This window comes from Microtus ochrogaster, chromosome 16 (genome assembly GCF_000317375.1).
Source record: "Microtus ochrogaster isolate Prairie Vole_2 chromosome 16, MicOch1.0, whole genome shotgun sequence".
Taxonomy (NCBI): domain Eukaryota; kingdom Metazoa; phylum Chordata; class Mammalia; order Rodentia; family Cricetidae; genus Microtus; species Microtus ochrogaster.
In genome coordinates, this window is record NC_022018.1 from 16,284,537 (window position 1) to 16,299,866 (window position 15,330).

At 40.3% G+C, this 15,330-nt stretch overlaps 1 protein-coding gene across 14 annotated transcripts in view; it reads right to left on the reverse strand.

Moving 5' to 3' along the window:
* Positions 1–464: 464 nt before the first annotated feature.
* Crem (cAMP responsive element modulator) overlaps positions 465–15,330 on the reverse strand; it is a 71,335-nt gene continuing 56,469 nt past the window's right edge. For 2 of the 14 annotated variants that reach the window (XM_005354770.3, XM_005354779.2), the window contains 3 exons: positions 10,034–10,069; positions 6,994–7,147; positions 466–1,189 (listed from right to left, as the gene is read on the reverse strand). In XM_005354770.3, the coding sequence (XP_005354827.1) occupies positions 1,045–1,189; positions 6,994–7,147; positions 10,034–10,069 (335 nt within the window). In that variant the 3' untranslated portion in view covers positions 466–1,044. Of the gene's footprint in view, positions 1,586–6,993; positions 7,148–10,033; positions 10,070–14,090; positions 14,291–14,848; positions 14,936–15,330 lie in introns of those variants that run through there. The other 12 variants (XM_026783106.1, XM_026783105.1, XM_005354785.2 and 9 more) reach the window with 10 other exon arrangements.

Consider the following 15,330-nt stretch of genomic DNA (forward strand, 5'->3'; position numbering starts at 1 on the left):
AAGCTGCTAGTAATAATTGACAATGGAAGATCATCAGCAGGGACTTTCCAGACCATCTGCAGGAAGCCTGGTGCAGCACAAAGGCTGACCTCTGATCTCAGCCTCCCGCCCAGTGCAGAGCTCCAGGTCTTCCCTTTCAAACACTGTCACTCAGTTTTGTTACAGTGCTGTTGACTGAACATGGAGCCTCGCACATCCTAGAAAAGTGATCTACACTCAGCTCTGCCCCTAGAACCCTGCAGTTGTCCTTCTGATGAAATGACTCAGTATTTGCAAGGCTTGTGACCCAGTGTAGCAATCAGTTCATACTCCTGGAACTCATTCCAGATAATAAAAATATGTAGTCTCTCGCATTGGATAAGAGTGAAGCAGACAAAACTTCTGTAGGATTACTTGCACTACATACACAGTAGAAAGCTATAGAAAATGTTCAGATATTTAAAGAAACACCAAATACTACAAAGAGCAACCAACATGGTTCTATTGAAAACTGTCTTCAACTATGGCATTCAAGGACAGCAATACAATATTTTCTTTACAAAGTGACGATTATAAAAATCTATAAATGCACAAATTCATTTCTAGGCTATTCTTCTCACATAGCCAGGTCATCAAGATACACTTCCTCTCATTCTTTCCTGAGGTATTTCTGCAGTTTGATTTTATTGTACTGCTGGATGCACTGCCTTTGATCATCCTTTCCTAAAATGATTCTTAAAACCTGCAAAATTTTTATTGCATAGAACACTATTCATGACAGAGAGACTGGGAACTGCGAATATGTTGCACTGAAACAAGTCTTACAAATAATTCATTTTAAGAATTTGTTACATACATTTTTTTTGTACAGTGTGTCTCTTCTAAGAAAATTGACCTTAGAGGTAAGAGCTAATTAAATACAATAAAGTATTTTAGGAATGTTAGATATTAGAAAGTCAGATGAATGATACAAAGGAAAAAGCCATAATTCTTGCCGGCTATATATTGTATTGCATTCAAAAGCAACTGTACATGCTGTAATCAGTTCATAGTTAAATATTTCTACTAATCTGTTTTGGGAGAGCAAATGTCTTTCAAGGTTTCAAGTTCCTCTATGAGCTTCTTGTTCTGAACTTCCAGCACTGCAACTCGACTCTCCAGACACTTTACATATTCTTTCTTTCGACGTCGACATTCTTTAGCAGCTTCCCTGGAAAAAGTAGAAGCAGAAGGGCAAACAAAACATATATTGCATGCGATTGACAATAAAGCAAGCTTGGTAATGTAAGTAGAGCTGCATTGCAACCCATGGAATAGTACTCCCAATTCACACCCTAAACCAAACTGGATTCTTAAGCAAGGGTTAATGACCCATCTACAAGTCCACACGGCCATTAGGAGGATGCTGCATCGCCTGCCTCGATTAGACTTCACAGTAAACAAGGTCCAAGTCAAACACAGTTACTCTGCTTTATGGCAATAAAGATCTTTGAGGGCCTTGAGTTCCTCAATGAGAGTCTTGTTTTGGTTTTCAAGCACAGCCACACGATTTTCAAGACATTTGACATATTCTTTCTTCTTCCTGCGACACTCCCGGGCAGCTTCCCTGGAACCAACACAAGGCAAATGACTACAAGAACAACCTCCCAGCACAATCCAGAGTGGCTCCATGAACATCTGCCCCCCTTCTCCCCATTCAACAGCCAATTGATCTGAGGACAGGTATACAAAGCCACACAACAACTGAACAAAACACGTGCCTTGTGTAGAACGACAGAACAACTGAAGAGCACTGGCAGTTTTACCCAAATAGTGTCATAATAAGAATGACCCTCTGTGTTCAATAAACAACCACCAGAGGACCACACACCCAGCTGAAGCTCTCTTAAGACATTTACAGATCCTCACAATCCTCTCAGCTAATTTTTGGATATCCAAAGATACACATACTCATCACAATGAGAAAATTTCATTTGATGAAAATGATTCTCAGAATCCTATGAAATCTCAAGTGCCAATATTGAACAGCTGTATGCTTCAAGACTAAATCTCAACAACGTATGATCAATCCTGACTTCCAGGGACATTTTTCTGCATAAAAAACACAACATAGATAAATTAGAACAATAAATAAAACACATACATGCCTACGGCAGTACTTGTGAAATTACAAAATGGAGTAACATGCAGATAATTCAAATTCACAAGTGTCAGAATACCACAATTGAAGTTATGAAAAAGGAAGTTGGCGGGGGCTGAGAGATGGCTCAGAGGTTAAGAGCACTGACTGCTCTTCCAGAGGTCCTGAGTTCAATTCCCAGCAACCACATGGTGGCTCACAACCATCTGTAATAAGATCTGGTGCCCTCTTCTGGCCTGCAGGGATACATGCAGGCAGATGCTGTATACATAATTAATAAATAAATCTTAAAAAAAAAAAAAGAAAAAGGAAGTTGGCATGGTGGTACATGTGTGCATAGCTGGCCCTTGGCGATGGAGACAGGAGAACCAGAGACACAAAGCCAGGGGCTGGAGGGGTGTTCATCCAGAGGACCTGGGAGATTCGATCCCAAGCATCCACATGATGGCTCACAACTGTCCGTAACTGCAGTTCCAGGGCATCCAACACCTTCTTCTGGTTACAGTGACTACCAGGCACACTAGTGGTGCACAGACATGTATTAAGGTCAAACACTGACACACATTTAAAAAGTAATTTAAAAAATAAAAGGAAGGTCAAGGGCAGCCTCAGCTACTGTATAAGCACAAGGCTAGTCTAGCAATTATTATAGCCTATCTTAAATAAATAACTAACTAGAATGGAAGCTGCTAGCTAAGGAAAGAGTGCTCCTGTGCTCTTCTCTAACCACCGCATTTAATGCACATTAAACACATTTTACAGAACTTTAATCCAAGGGAAAAGACAGATCAAGAAGCAACCAAATGACTAAAGCTAGTGAAGACAAGTTAATCACTTTCATGCATGATTACAGGAAACAATAGCTAATATTGTCCCCATTTTCTTTCTTTTTTTCAGAGTGGGACAGGATGGCATGGACTTCACTTAACTCCTCTACAGAAGGGGCCCTCTGATAAAGCTTTATTTGGGAGTGTTCAGATCTCAGAAACTGTCAGTCACTGCCACTCAAATGAATTTCACAAAGGTAATGTTGTGTGTCTAAATACCATTGCCTCAGTGCTGGTCGGCAATACTAACCCCCACGGTGACACATGCAATAGACCCAGTCATGGACTGGATTTCTATTTCCTCTATGCAATGCAAGTCAGCGGAAAAGGAATGTTGAAATCCCAGTGGACTGCAGGGGAAGAACAAGCCCCATTTCCTAACCAAGAGTGAGTTCACCAAGGCTGGACAACAAGGTAATGAAAAACTAAAGCAGGTAAAAGAAAAAGGAGACTAACAAGCAGTGGCTGCAACAATCCAGGGGAACACAGTGAGAGCAACAGCATGTCCGAGCACCCAAATCTGCAACAATCCAGGGGAACACAGCGAGAGCAACAGCGCGTCCAAGCACCCAAATCTGCCAGCTGGAGAATGCAACTCAATTCTCTTACACCAAGAAGAGAAATTTATTTATAAGTTTCTATGTTTCATCATTAAATAAATATGCTAAATTCTAAGTCTTTCTATACAAACATTAAGTGAAAGTTTAAATACATATAGCAATGTTGTGGGTGGTTAGCTTTTAAACTCTTGCTTACTGAGCTACTTACTGTAAATATCCACACTTCACATCTTACACTGTGTGTGTGAGGTAACCAGTCAAAGTGTCCTCGGTACAAAGTGATCACACAAGAGGTTGGTACATTCCTAAGTATTCTCAGCTGTGGAAAACACCTGCTTCTACTATTAATAGCTAGCTCAGTTTGCAGGCCTGAATTGAGTCCATCCTCAGCATGGGGAGGAAAGGACAAGGGGAACTACAGGAAAAGGATAAAGAAACCAGTGGGCTGTACACCTGTACTGCCAGCACTCAGGAGGTGACGGGAGGCAGGAGGAGCACAAGTCTGAGGTCAGCCTGGACTACACAGTGAGACAGTCTCAAAGCCAAAGACAAAATAACCAGGCTATAAAGGAATAAAAGTTACTGTTGATCACTATGGTAGGGATATAATTAAGTATAACATCAGCCAATATATGAGCTCATTCATGCTAACTACAAAATCTGCATCCTCTCCATGAGGTCCAGTCTGAAGCTTTGCAGCAAGGTTATTGAGGTGACCCTGGTGTAAGGATAGAGGAAGGCTGGAAGAAAAGAACTGTTAGACAGCATACCCTACTTCTGGCTCCTCTGGCTCTATGACCTTGGCCAGCTTGCCACTTAGCCATTTCCAACTCCAGCTCATTACCTGCAGAGTGAGACCTCACTAGAGCTGTGAAACTGAGGAAACTGGAGGAGCAAGCGCTGGAAACGCTAAGCCGAAGCTGAGTCACCAAGAGCCACAGGCTACTGCTTTTCTCCAGTGTAACTCTAGTGCTAAACAATGCTCCTCAGAAGCCCTTATAGCTAAAGAAACATAGGTAAAAGCTGCCATAAATGTCTTCTAGAAAAGAATCTTCTGAAGAGATGACTGAGCCAGCTGCACTTGTTGGCCATCGCCATAATACCATCTTCCTTCTGACACGGCCTAGAGCAGAAGTAGTCATCCCGTGGTCATGATAGCCAAGTGTACACACTGAAGATGCAGCATCAAGGGGAAGCCTGGGTCCCCGGGATGCCGTGAACTTTTGTTCTGGCAGCACATACCTCTACCCCTGACATAAAGATCAAAGACCTGACTGGATATTTTAGCCTCTATTTCCCTTAGCTATTTGTAGCCAAAATATATTCTATTAATTATTGATTATATATTTTAAATACAGGTGTGTGCTATCACATGGATTAAGGATTAACAAAGCAGTTATAACACAAGGCAATCTTGTGGGCTCCACCCATTTAGCCTTTTCTATACATTTGAGAGAGAGCCAGAGCCAGAGAGTGTCATAAGTGTATGGGTGCCTGTGAGCGGGTGCTAGATGCCTTGGAGCTGCAGTTACAAGCAGTTTTAAGCAGCTTGATGTGTGTGCTAGGAACCAAACTGGGGTTCTCTGAAGAGCAGCAAGCTCTTGCTCTCTGCACTGTCTCCCCAGACACTCTGTCTGGATTTCTGAGACAAACTATTGATAAATGTTTCTATTTTTATGATTCTACTTCTAGTGTACAAACTCTATCCAAAGATCTAGGCAAGCAGTAAGTTTGGTCTTATTGAGTCACACAGTATATTATATTGAATCTTTAAAAAGATTTATGTTTGTTTTTTATAAACTCTTTTGTTATGTTGGTGGTAGTTGTTTCTGTCACCCTGGTTAGCCTAGAACTCTAATGTGTAGACCAGGCTGGCTTCAAACTCACAGAAATCCATTTGCCTCTCCCTCCCAAGTGCTGGCACGAGAGGTGTGTGTCACCACACCCAGCCCTATTTTTATCTGTATGGTGTTTTGCCAATATTTATGTCTGGGCACCACATGCATGCCTGGTGCCCAGAGAAGCCAGAAGAGGACAGCAGCTGCCTGAGAAATGGGGCCAGAGGCAGTTGTAACCCACCATATGAAGCTGGGAATCAAACCAAGGTCCTCAGCAAGAACAGCAAGTGCGCCATCTCTCCAGTCCTTACTTTAAGGTTGTGTGTGTGTGTGTGTGTGTGTGTATGTGTGCGTGTGTGTGTGCGCGTATGTATGTGTATGTGTGTGTGTATCTGTGTGCATGCATGCATGGGTGCCTACAGATGCCAGAAAAGGGGTTGGAGTTACAAGGTACTGTGAGCCAATTGATATGGTTGCTGGAAGCAAAGCTCAGGTCATCTACAAGAACACTAGATTCTCTCAACTGCTGACTCATCTTTCTAGCACCCCAACTGTCTTTTAAAGGACTGCAGTGAACACAATCACCTAAGTTGGGCCCCTGTTTATAAGACAGTGAGTTTCAGGGATTCAGCTGCCAAATCTGTAGATTAACTAGTTGGTAACATTGGATAGTCAATGAATACAGTCTGCTTATGCCGCAGACAAGCAAAGCAGTTGAATCTACCTTACTGCTTTCTTACAATAAGAATATAATTTAACACTGAAGAACAGGCAACAAAATATACCAGGAAACTCTTGGACAATTCTGTTCATTTTGAAAATCAAACTAAGTTGTATCATTCTCCATAAAAAGAACTAAAAAATGAATATGCAAGTCACATAAATAAAAATACTATTTAAGTTTGTTGTATAATATGATATGCTAATGTATGAACAATGACACAGATCCATGGAGCAATAATAAGTGAGAGAAGCAGTGGTACTCAAGAGGCTGACTCCAGAAGCTGAGGCAGAGGACAGAAGAGAAGACCGCAAGCACACCTACTATAACACTAACTACCTACGGCAGGGGCATGAGTGATTTTTGTTGTTTTGTATTTATACTTGACTAGCCTTTGTCAAAAGAGCATGTACTACTTCATAATGGAGTAAAAACAATACAAAATGGCTAAAAGAATAAAATATAAAATGCTTTAACACTTAAATTTATTTTGCTAATAAAGAAGCTAAAAATTCAGGGTCAGAGATGTATCTAGATGTTTACCTAGCATGCCCTAGGTCCTAGGTTCTATCCACAATACTGATTTGGGGAAGAGGTGCTAAAATTTAAATGAAATTTAAAAATTTACTTGTCACAATACTTTTTAGTAAAATATATAAATCAAGCTTTACTTATAACCAAGAATCTAATAATATTGTATTAAAAAATAGCATCTTTTAACAACCATTACAATATAAAGGAAAGTATCTCCTGCTTATGCAATGACCACAAACTCAGCAGAAGACAAACCAGCCTCACAGGCAGAGCATGAGCACACACAAGAGACCACAGAACACTGAACCCGAGAAATGACTTAGCAGAGCACACGGCAACAGATGGTGCTTCCCACAGTGGCTACTAACGTACTGGCTCTTACCCAGTACTTTACCTGTTTTTCATCAGCCTCAGCTCCCGCTTGCGAGTTGCTTCTTCTGCTAGTTGCTGGGGACTGTGCAGACTTCCTGGTGAGGCAGCCATCACCACTCCTTGTGGCAAAGCAGTAGGAGCCCGGATCTGGTAAGTTGGCATGTCACCTGTGGCAGCTGCAATGAAACAAGGTATTATAAGCTTATATCGCCACTTCACTAGCTAATACAGCACATAAAATTAACCTAGAAATAGTATAGTTTATAGATGTTAGTAGAGATTCTTTGGTAGAAGCAAAAATAATTGTTCTTAGTATTACAGGGGCCTTAAATATCAAGAAATTATCAAATTGGAACAAAGCTACAAATACTTTAGCTTCTTCTTCACATTTTAGAAAATGTCCTAGCACATTTTAACACTTCTTCTCTCATGTTAAAGCAGATAGGCTTTCCAATTACAGTTCAGTTAGCTGCATCAGCGGTGTGCTGCTGACTCCAAGGAATTACTCTGTGGGGGCAGGAGTGGAGAGCCTTGCTCTGCAGAGTCTAGTGAGTTCCACAGCAGAAACACTTCCACTATGGCAAGATCAAAGACGCCAATGTGACCTCACTCAGTGGCAAGGTGGGAGGAGATGTTCACAAATGGAAACAACCTGAAGATTACTACAAATAGTGAGCATTTGAGGACTGCCGCTACCTTTAATGGGACCTATTTTGTGTGTGAATATATCTGGACACTGAAAACTGTTCATGACAGTATTTCACAACCAGCTCACAAAGATCCTAGCATGCCAGGAAAAGGCAGACCCGGTATGTCATCACCTACACTCTAAGGAGGACAGAGCCATCCTCTGGATGTTCCAACTAGGACTTCCCTGTGCCTACACCTGAAACAGATATTCAAAGCCTCTCAATTACAAAAAATAAAAAGGGGGGGGGATAAAAGACTAAGTTGAAGAAAGGGATCTAACTGGCTATAGATTCAGTTAAAGTTAAAGTTCACAGGAAAAATGGAAGAAAAAGAGTAAACTGGCTTCTTGAGGGAAGTCCTAAATTTATTTTCATTACAGTTGCAAACAGTATACACATGGAAATCTCATCAGATGTGCAAGTTTTAAACATTTAAGAATAAAACAACAGATAAACTAACAGCTTAATTAACATCTGCTTATTCTGCTGATCATCTTGTGAGAGGAGATAAGGGCTGAAACAGGAGGCCACAGCCCTTCCCCTTTTCTTTACCCACATACAAGGAAGGAGGTTACAAGTCAATAAATGCTGAAACAATGCCCCGGCACAAACTGCCTGGCCTCCTAAAGTCAGCATAATAACCAGTGACGAAGGCAGAGCTTACACACCCCTGCACTGTGTCTTGCTGGCAGTCTGAATGCACACCTGCTTCCAGCCACTCTTTGAAACTGCTCATAAACAAGTGTAGAAACAATACTAGAGATGTGCAGAGGGGGTGAGGGGTTTCCTATCACTGCCAGACCCTAAATACAGACGCTCTTCTAAAAGACAGGGAGAGAACGGCAGGAAAGGGAGGAGAGAATAGTTTCACTGTACTTTCAATGTATACATTGGCTATTTTCTGTAATATGTGAAACAGGATGTACAAAAGCTGTTAAGGGCATTCTTTTCATTTTTTAAGGGAAGACAGGCAGAGACAGTTCACAGATGCAATGGATATGAGAAACAGTATTTAAAAAACAAACAAAACCCTTTTGTCTGTCTGCAGAAGCCACAGCAGCCCTTGGAGGGCCAGACTTGGGAGCATAGGGACAAGGGTAATCCCAAATGAGGCTTTCTTCAAACCTGTTGGGCAACAGCTTAGCTGCTTTGCCTCTGCACAGGCTGATGTATCAGGTGCATTGGTGAGAGAGAGAAGGGGCGCTTGACTTCACTGTGCTCCGGTATTCATTCTATTCCTTCTGATACAAGTCCAGGATCACAACTCAATAGTTCAATCAACAAGGAGTGTAAATTAGGAGTTAAGATAGATTCCTGTTTCAACCCAACGACCCAATGATATACTTTCACTAAATAATGGATAAATCCTATATATGCAAATGTAATCTTAGTGATGTACACCCAAATGATGGGGGAAAGAGACTTATTTTGAGGGACTCTACATGTCAGAGTTCTTTGAAACAAGTTATAAGAATATGTTTATCTTAGCATCAGTGCCCAACACTATAAATTCAGTGGGAATTTCAAAGAACCATCCTACATTCTCTGGTGACATAATTTTATTCATGCACTATTTATAAAGTCCAACTCCTATTCCCATCTAAGTACTAACAGTGTCCAAACTATTTTTTGCAAGGGCTTTTTAGGTAAACTCCTTCTATATAACTCAGATTAGCATTAAACTTTCAATTTTCTTGCCTCAGTCTAAGTGTTGGGGTTTATAAGCAGGTGCCACCACACCTGACTTTAGAGTTTCATTTTTATTTCTTGAGAAGCCATAGGTCATGTATAGGGGTCAAAAATCATAACTGAAGATAATAAAAAAAATATGCTTTGCTGTAATAGTATACTCCAAGTTTATCTCAGGGAGGCAAGAACTTCCAGACAGGTCAGGAATGCTATCTTTGCACTTTACGCTCTGGAGCCTAGCATAGGACTTGGTATGCAGGGTGCCTAACAAATTTATGTATACCCTACCAAGTCAAGTTTAAACTCCCTGGGATATGGAACAGACATGCTGTCATCTGGAGTATTTAATAAGCTTCTTGCTATGAATGTGGACATCTTACTGCAGCTGTGTCTTTAACACAAAGACACAGTAAATCCCATGAGATGCCACATGCTCATTCAATCTGGCATGTCTGGACAAAAGGCATTGTTCTTTCTTGAGGCATGTTACATGTACCAAACATAGCAGCTCAGAGGCAGGGAGTTCTGATGTTTCCGATCATCTAACTCCTGGCATGAAAAACAATTCCTGGAGCTGTGGATTCTGATCATGAACTTCATACCTCGCTTGCCAAGCTCTAACACGGTACAGAAGAAAAAACACTGGATTTGGGGTCTGGGTTATAGTCCAGCTCTGCCACTTACCAGCCATGTGACTTGGGGCAAGGTCAGTCTCCTCATCTGTAAAATGGGGATACATTATCTCATTTCATACTCAAGAAACCCCGTAATATATCTCAAAATGTCTAGCTCAGTGCCTGGTACACAGCAGACACTTGATGCATTGGTTCCCCTCCAGTCCCTCCCTTCATGTCTGAAAGACGATGCTCTGAGTTATACTTACACTATGTTTAGCTAAAGGCTTAGAGCACCACCAATAACCCTTCCCTTTAGGCGTTCCCCTTCTAAGAAGTCTGTGAACCAAAGCGCATGACTCCTAGTCCTTAGGAAAAACAAGTCAGAGACAGAAAAAGACATAACAAAATCCCAAAATATCACCTATTCTGATAGCTTCCAAAGATAAGCTATTCATCAACACCCCCAAAGGACTGTCATTTTATTCAATTTCTTATTTATCGAGATACACATTGACTGAATACAAGGGGCTTTGTTGGCTTGCTTTGGTGTTTTCTGCTCCAACCTCCAGAGTACTGGGATCGTGAACATGAACCACCAAACATATCAAAGTCCCTACTTTTATGTCATTTCACTGTGGAAAGCTCAGGAAATAACAGGGGTAACTTAGCAATCATATTTGTAACTGAGGAAAAGTGGCTTTTCTAAAGCTCAGAAAGCTACCGGCACCTTCCTTGCCCCTCCCCCAGTTTTCTCCCTCTTAAGAAGCACATCAGTGCCCTAGTTCCCACACCAGGCCTCTCCATGCCTTGTGTCCCGCTCTGTCAGAACATTTCCCTTCCCTTTGCTCCTTTTTCTGTGGAAAAACAAAATCCTACAAAAAAGTGACTAAGCAAGCAGTGAACATTTTCAACCATGTTTCAAGTCCTAAAACATATAGACCAAACAGAATTAAGTCATTAAATATTTTCAGTTTAAGGCCAGCAAAACAGTTCAGGATACAAAAGTACTTATCACATAAACCTGACAACCTGAGCTTGATCTCCTGGAACCCAAGATATAAGAAGAGAACCAACTCCTCAAATCTGTTCTCTGACACCCACATGCAGGCCATGGCAGGAGTTATACATGTGTTCACACACACCCTCGCACACACACACAAACTACTAACAAATCAATTTTAAATAGTTTCAACTTTTATTTATTTGAGGTATAGTCAACAATTTAAAATTATATATATTCAAGTTGTACAATGATAATTTGATGGATTTATATACAATGTCAAATAATTACCATATTCAACCCAAGTTACACATAAAGAGACTTCTTAGGTTGTTTACTCAGTGAAAGTCAGGAAATTTATGAAAAAGACAGGTAATTACGAAAGCTGAAATTCAAGGTCCTACAGAAAGACAAATAAATGCCCTACTGCCTTATCAGAATAATAGCCTGGGGGAACCCATTACTTAAAGTGGTGCTAGCTTCATTTAGCTGTGTCTAGCATGCTATTATGACCCATGCTACATTAGCTAATTATATATCAGTGTCGGGTAAATCCAAAGGGTTGTGAAGACCAGAGCTGCTTCACTGCTGGCCAGCGTTGTAACTCAGAAGAGCACCTGCCGACTCTGATCCGCATTTCCTTACATCACTACCACCTATGCAGTAGGACACGCCCTGTGTGGTCCGTGAGCATAAATGTAAAATGCCTCTCCTTTTCCAGTGTTTAGTATGGCTTCCTCCATGTAAGCCTCCAGTGTTTCAACCTCTATTTCCTTCTTCCTGTGTCTACTTTATAATTTGAGTACTTTGATGGCTCCTTCTTTATTTACACTTACTTATAATATATATCTTACATAGTTTATATATATATACATATATATATATTTACACAAATGTAGAAGTGTTGACATGGTTACTTTATTAGGCAATATACTCAGATAGGTAAATAAGACAGGGAGAAAGTAAAATAACTATCCTAAACATTGTATTAAAACGTATTACCAAGTGGAGACAGCGCAGTAACTGTTGTATGAGCTTCAAAGCCTTACTGAACACAGGCAGGTTATTCTTCTATCTACTTCCAATACAATTATAAATTGCTTTAATACCAACTTGTGAAGTTAAACTCTAATCAAAACTATCCCCTTATGTCAAATTTTCTTAACAGAAACTGCAAAGGTGGTATGTATTCCCTGTTCTCCAGCATCAAATATTAACACAGTATTTCCCAAATCTGAATAGTCGAAAAGTTTGTTTAACAATTCTGAAACCGCTCTTGAATATAACATTGCAATCCAGGGTCTAAGACAGGAAATTAAGCTCCTAACATAATCAATTATGAATAAAACCAAAAAAAAGAAAAACAAATTTAAATTACAGCCAACAAAATCAACAATATCATTCTTTTTGTTTGTTTGTTTGTTTTTCTGACACAGGGTTTCTCTGTGTAACAACTCCGACTGTACTGGACCTCTCTCTGTGTGATGGACTCCATGATCCTATTAGAGCTGCTGCAAATGTGTTCTCTGGGACAGTCATTAACATAAGAAGCCTGGTTTAGGTCTGAATCTCAGGCATACACTATAAACCAGGGGTCATAAAGTCAATTCCATGGAACAAGCTAACGTTTAAAGCAAAAATAAATAGATAAATTAGAACGAAATCTGTGTCTTTGTCTACTGTTGGATAGGAAACCTGTTTTATATAAACCCAGAGTAAGAAAAACATGCCACGTCATGATACAAAACGCTGACTGTGAGCAAAGATTTTCAAGGCACTGATCTAAAAAATGTCCTTGCCTTGACAATCCAGACTAGCCCATAGCCGAGAATCCAGAGGCCTAGTGTAGCCTCTGTCACACTGCTAAAAATGTTCCTAAGTCAAGAATCCAGAGGCCTAGTGTAGCCTCTGTCACACTGCTAAAAATGTTCCCAAGTCATGTGCAGTTCTCACTCATTAATAATAAAGGATGGAAATTTCATTTATTTCTTTCAATATGGCATGTTTTAAAATGTCACTATTCCTGTGAGAAGTGACAAATTCATGAAAATAATCATTTCCAAACTAAAGTCAGGTCTGTGAAAATGATCTATATTGTTCAACATTTCTAAGTTTCAGTATCTTGAAATTTTTTAATTTGAAGCTGTGGCTTTAGTACTGGTAAAACAAACTAGAAGAAGAAAATGCTTCAAAGATGATATGTTCATCCTATTAACATAAATGTATATAAATATGTAATCACAAGCAATGGCATTCCTTAATTATTCACTTTGAATAGACCCAGTATTTCAATAAGTTTTTGCATTACTATATTCCCTCCTGCTCTGACAAGTCAAGTGGTGAATAGAAATTTAAAGTTTAGTCAAAAGAAAGAAATCAATCAATAATTTTTCTAAAATAAACCAATGCACAAGAAAAATGTCTTTGGTTTTAAGATTGATGCTGCATAATATCTGGTTATCTCATCAATCACTCCAAAACTTCTGCAATCTACAGCACGTCTATAGATTTCACAAGGAGTACTGTCTAACAAAACAACAGCTCCTTAAAGACCATCTTATAAACAATTCAGCGCAAGTTGTTCTTGGTCAAGGCAAAAGTCTTTCAATCCAGGATGAGGGCCGAGACCCACTGACTCTAAACAAGCTAAATGGTGAGGAGGCCACATAGTTCTCTTCATTCTCAAACTCACATTCGAAACTAGGTTACAAATGAATCCAACTGAATAAACAATGTTGCAACCATACAAAGGTCACTGGTAACTCAAGTCTTTCAAAATCATTTATCTCTAACTAAGGAAAGCAAAACCAAGTGAACAGATTACAAAGCGTAAACAGAAGAGGCTGAGAAAACAATAAAAGGCAAGCACGTCCCCCACTGGACACTAGAGGGCACTCTGAATCCCAAGCTCCTATAGATCTAGCAAGCACCAAAATCTCGGCCTAAATATAGCCCACTTGTCACCAGGCAGGTGCAGGGACAGCCTCTCAGAAGGCACGACTTTACAGCTTAACTTGTCAGCCAACCCTTGAGCTGCGCTCATGTAAGCATTACAAGTGTCCTAATGTGTTCCCCATCTTCAAGCAGATACTTATCACAAGAAAAATGCTAAAGTCAGACTTACGAGAAAAGCTCTTTGGTCTGAGGACGTTCCCGCAGCCAGAGGCGGTGGTGAACTAGTTAACAAACTTGCGATCAGTCCGCAGCGCTTGACAAAGCAGAAAGGAACTGACTAAATCACAACATGACTCGGAGCTGACGTCAATGTGCAGCTCACATGGAGTTTAACTTTTCCACTTCCCCGCTGAAACACGATTCCAGGAAATGTAATGACGTCAGCCCTTTGAACTCAATTAGCTGAAGAGCGGACCATTTTTTTAAAGGCAGGAGGAAAAAAATAGCAGGCTGGAAAATGTCCATTCAGAGCACGCTGCTTTCTCCTAGCCGATGAAGAGCTAGCTAGTACCTAGTATCTCAAATGTTTACAACATGGACATCGGATATTTTAAAGTTGTAAGATTGAATTTGCAACAGGTTGCAGATAAAATATTAGTTTATTTCAGTGAGGCAGAACGGCTAGAGTAATGTGCGAAGGGGAAGAGAAAAGCAGGGCGAGAGGGACTCAGATTGCCGCGTTCGTCAACCTAGCAGTAAAAGCCCCGAGCAAAGAAACAATCGCAGTATAAAGAAACAATCACACTATGATGGTTTAACAAATCAGACTGAATGTGCAGACGTACACTGAAAGAAACCTCACATGCATAAGCAACTAAGAAACCACACTTTCTAAAACACCTCCAAGTTTCTAAAAACTCCTAAACGCTGTATTATAAGAAGGGGGAAACCTGCAGAATTAATGTAAACCCTCCTTTGAGTTCTTACCAGTTTCATCTCCAGTTACAGCCATGTTGGGTTTTTGCATACAGAGTGGTCTTGTTGGCCGTAGCACAGTTCAAAATAAAGTGTTCCAAACTAGCAAGCATGTGTAAGATAAGTAGGAGTACTGACATCATAGTGACGTCACCAGCCTATCACTGCCATCAATTTGCTTTGTCACACAGCAGCTCACTGAAACCAAAGCCCTGTAAAAATTCTTCCTGTAATAAACCATCTGAAAGCTCTTGTTTCTCATTTTTTACATAAAAAATCTTTTCAGATGGGCTCTGGCAAAAATAAAATGGAGCTGCTGACACAGGAAGAAATGAGCCCCATCTGTTTCTCAGAACTCAAAGAAGAAATCATTTCTGGGACTAAACAAAACAAAACAAAAACAAAAACAAAACAACAACAACAAACCTGTGAGTCAATATTAAAAAAAAACAACTGTGCTTCACAGACACTTCTAACCTTCCCAAGCTGGAAGT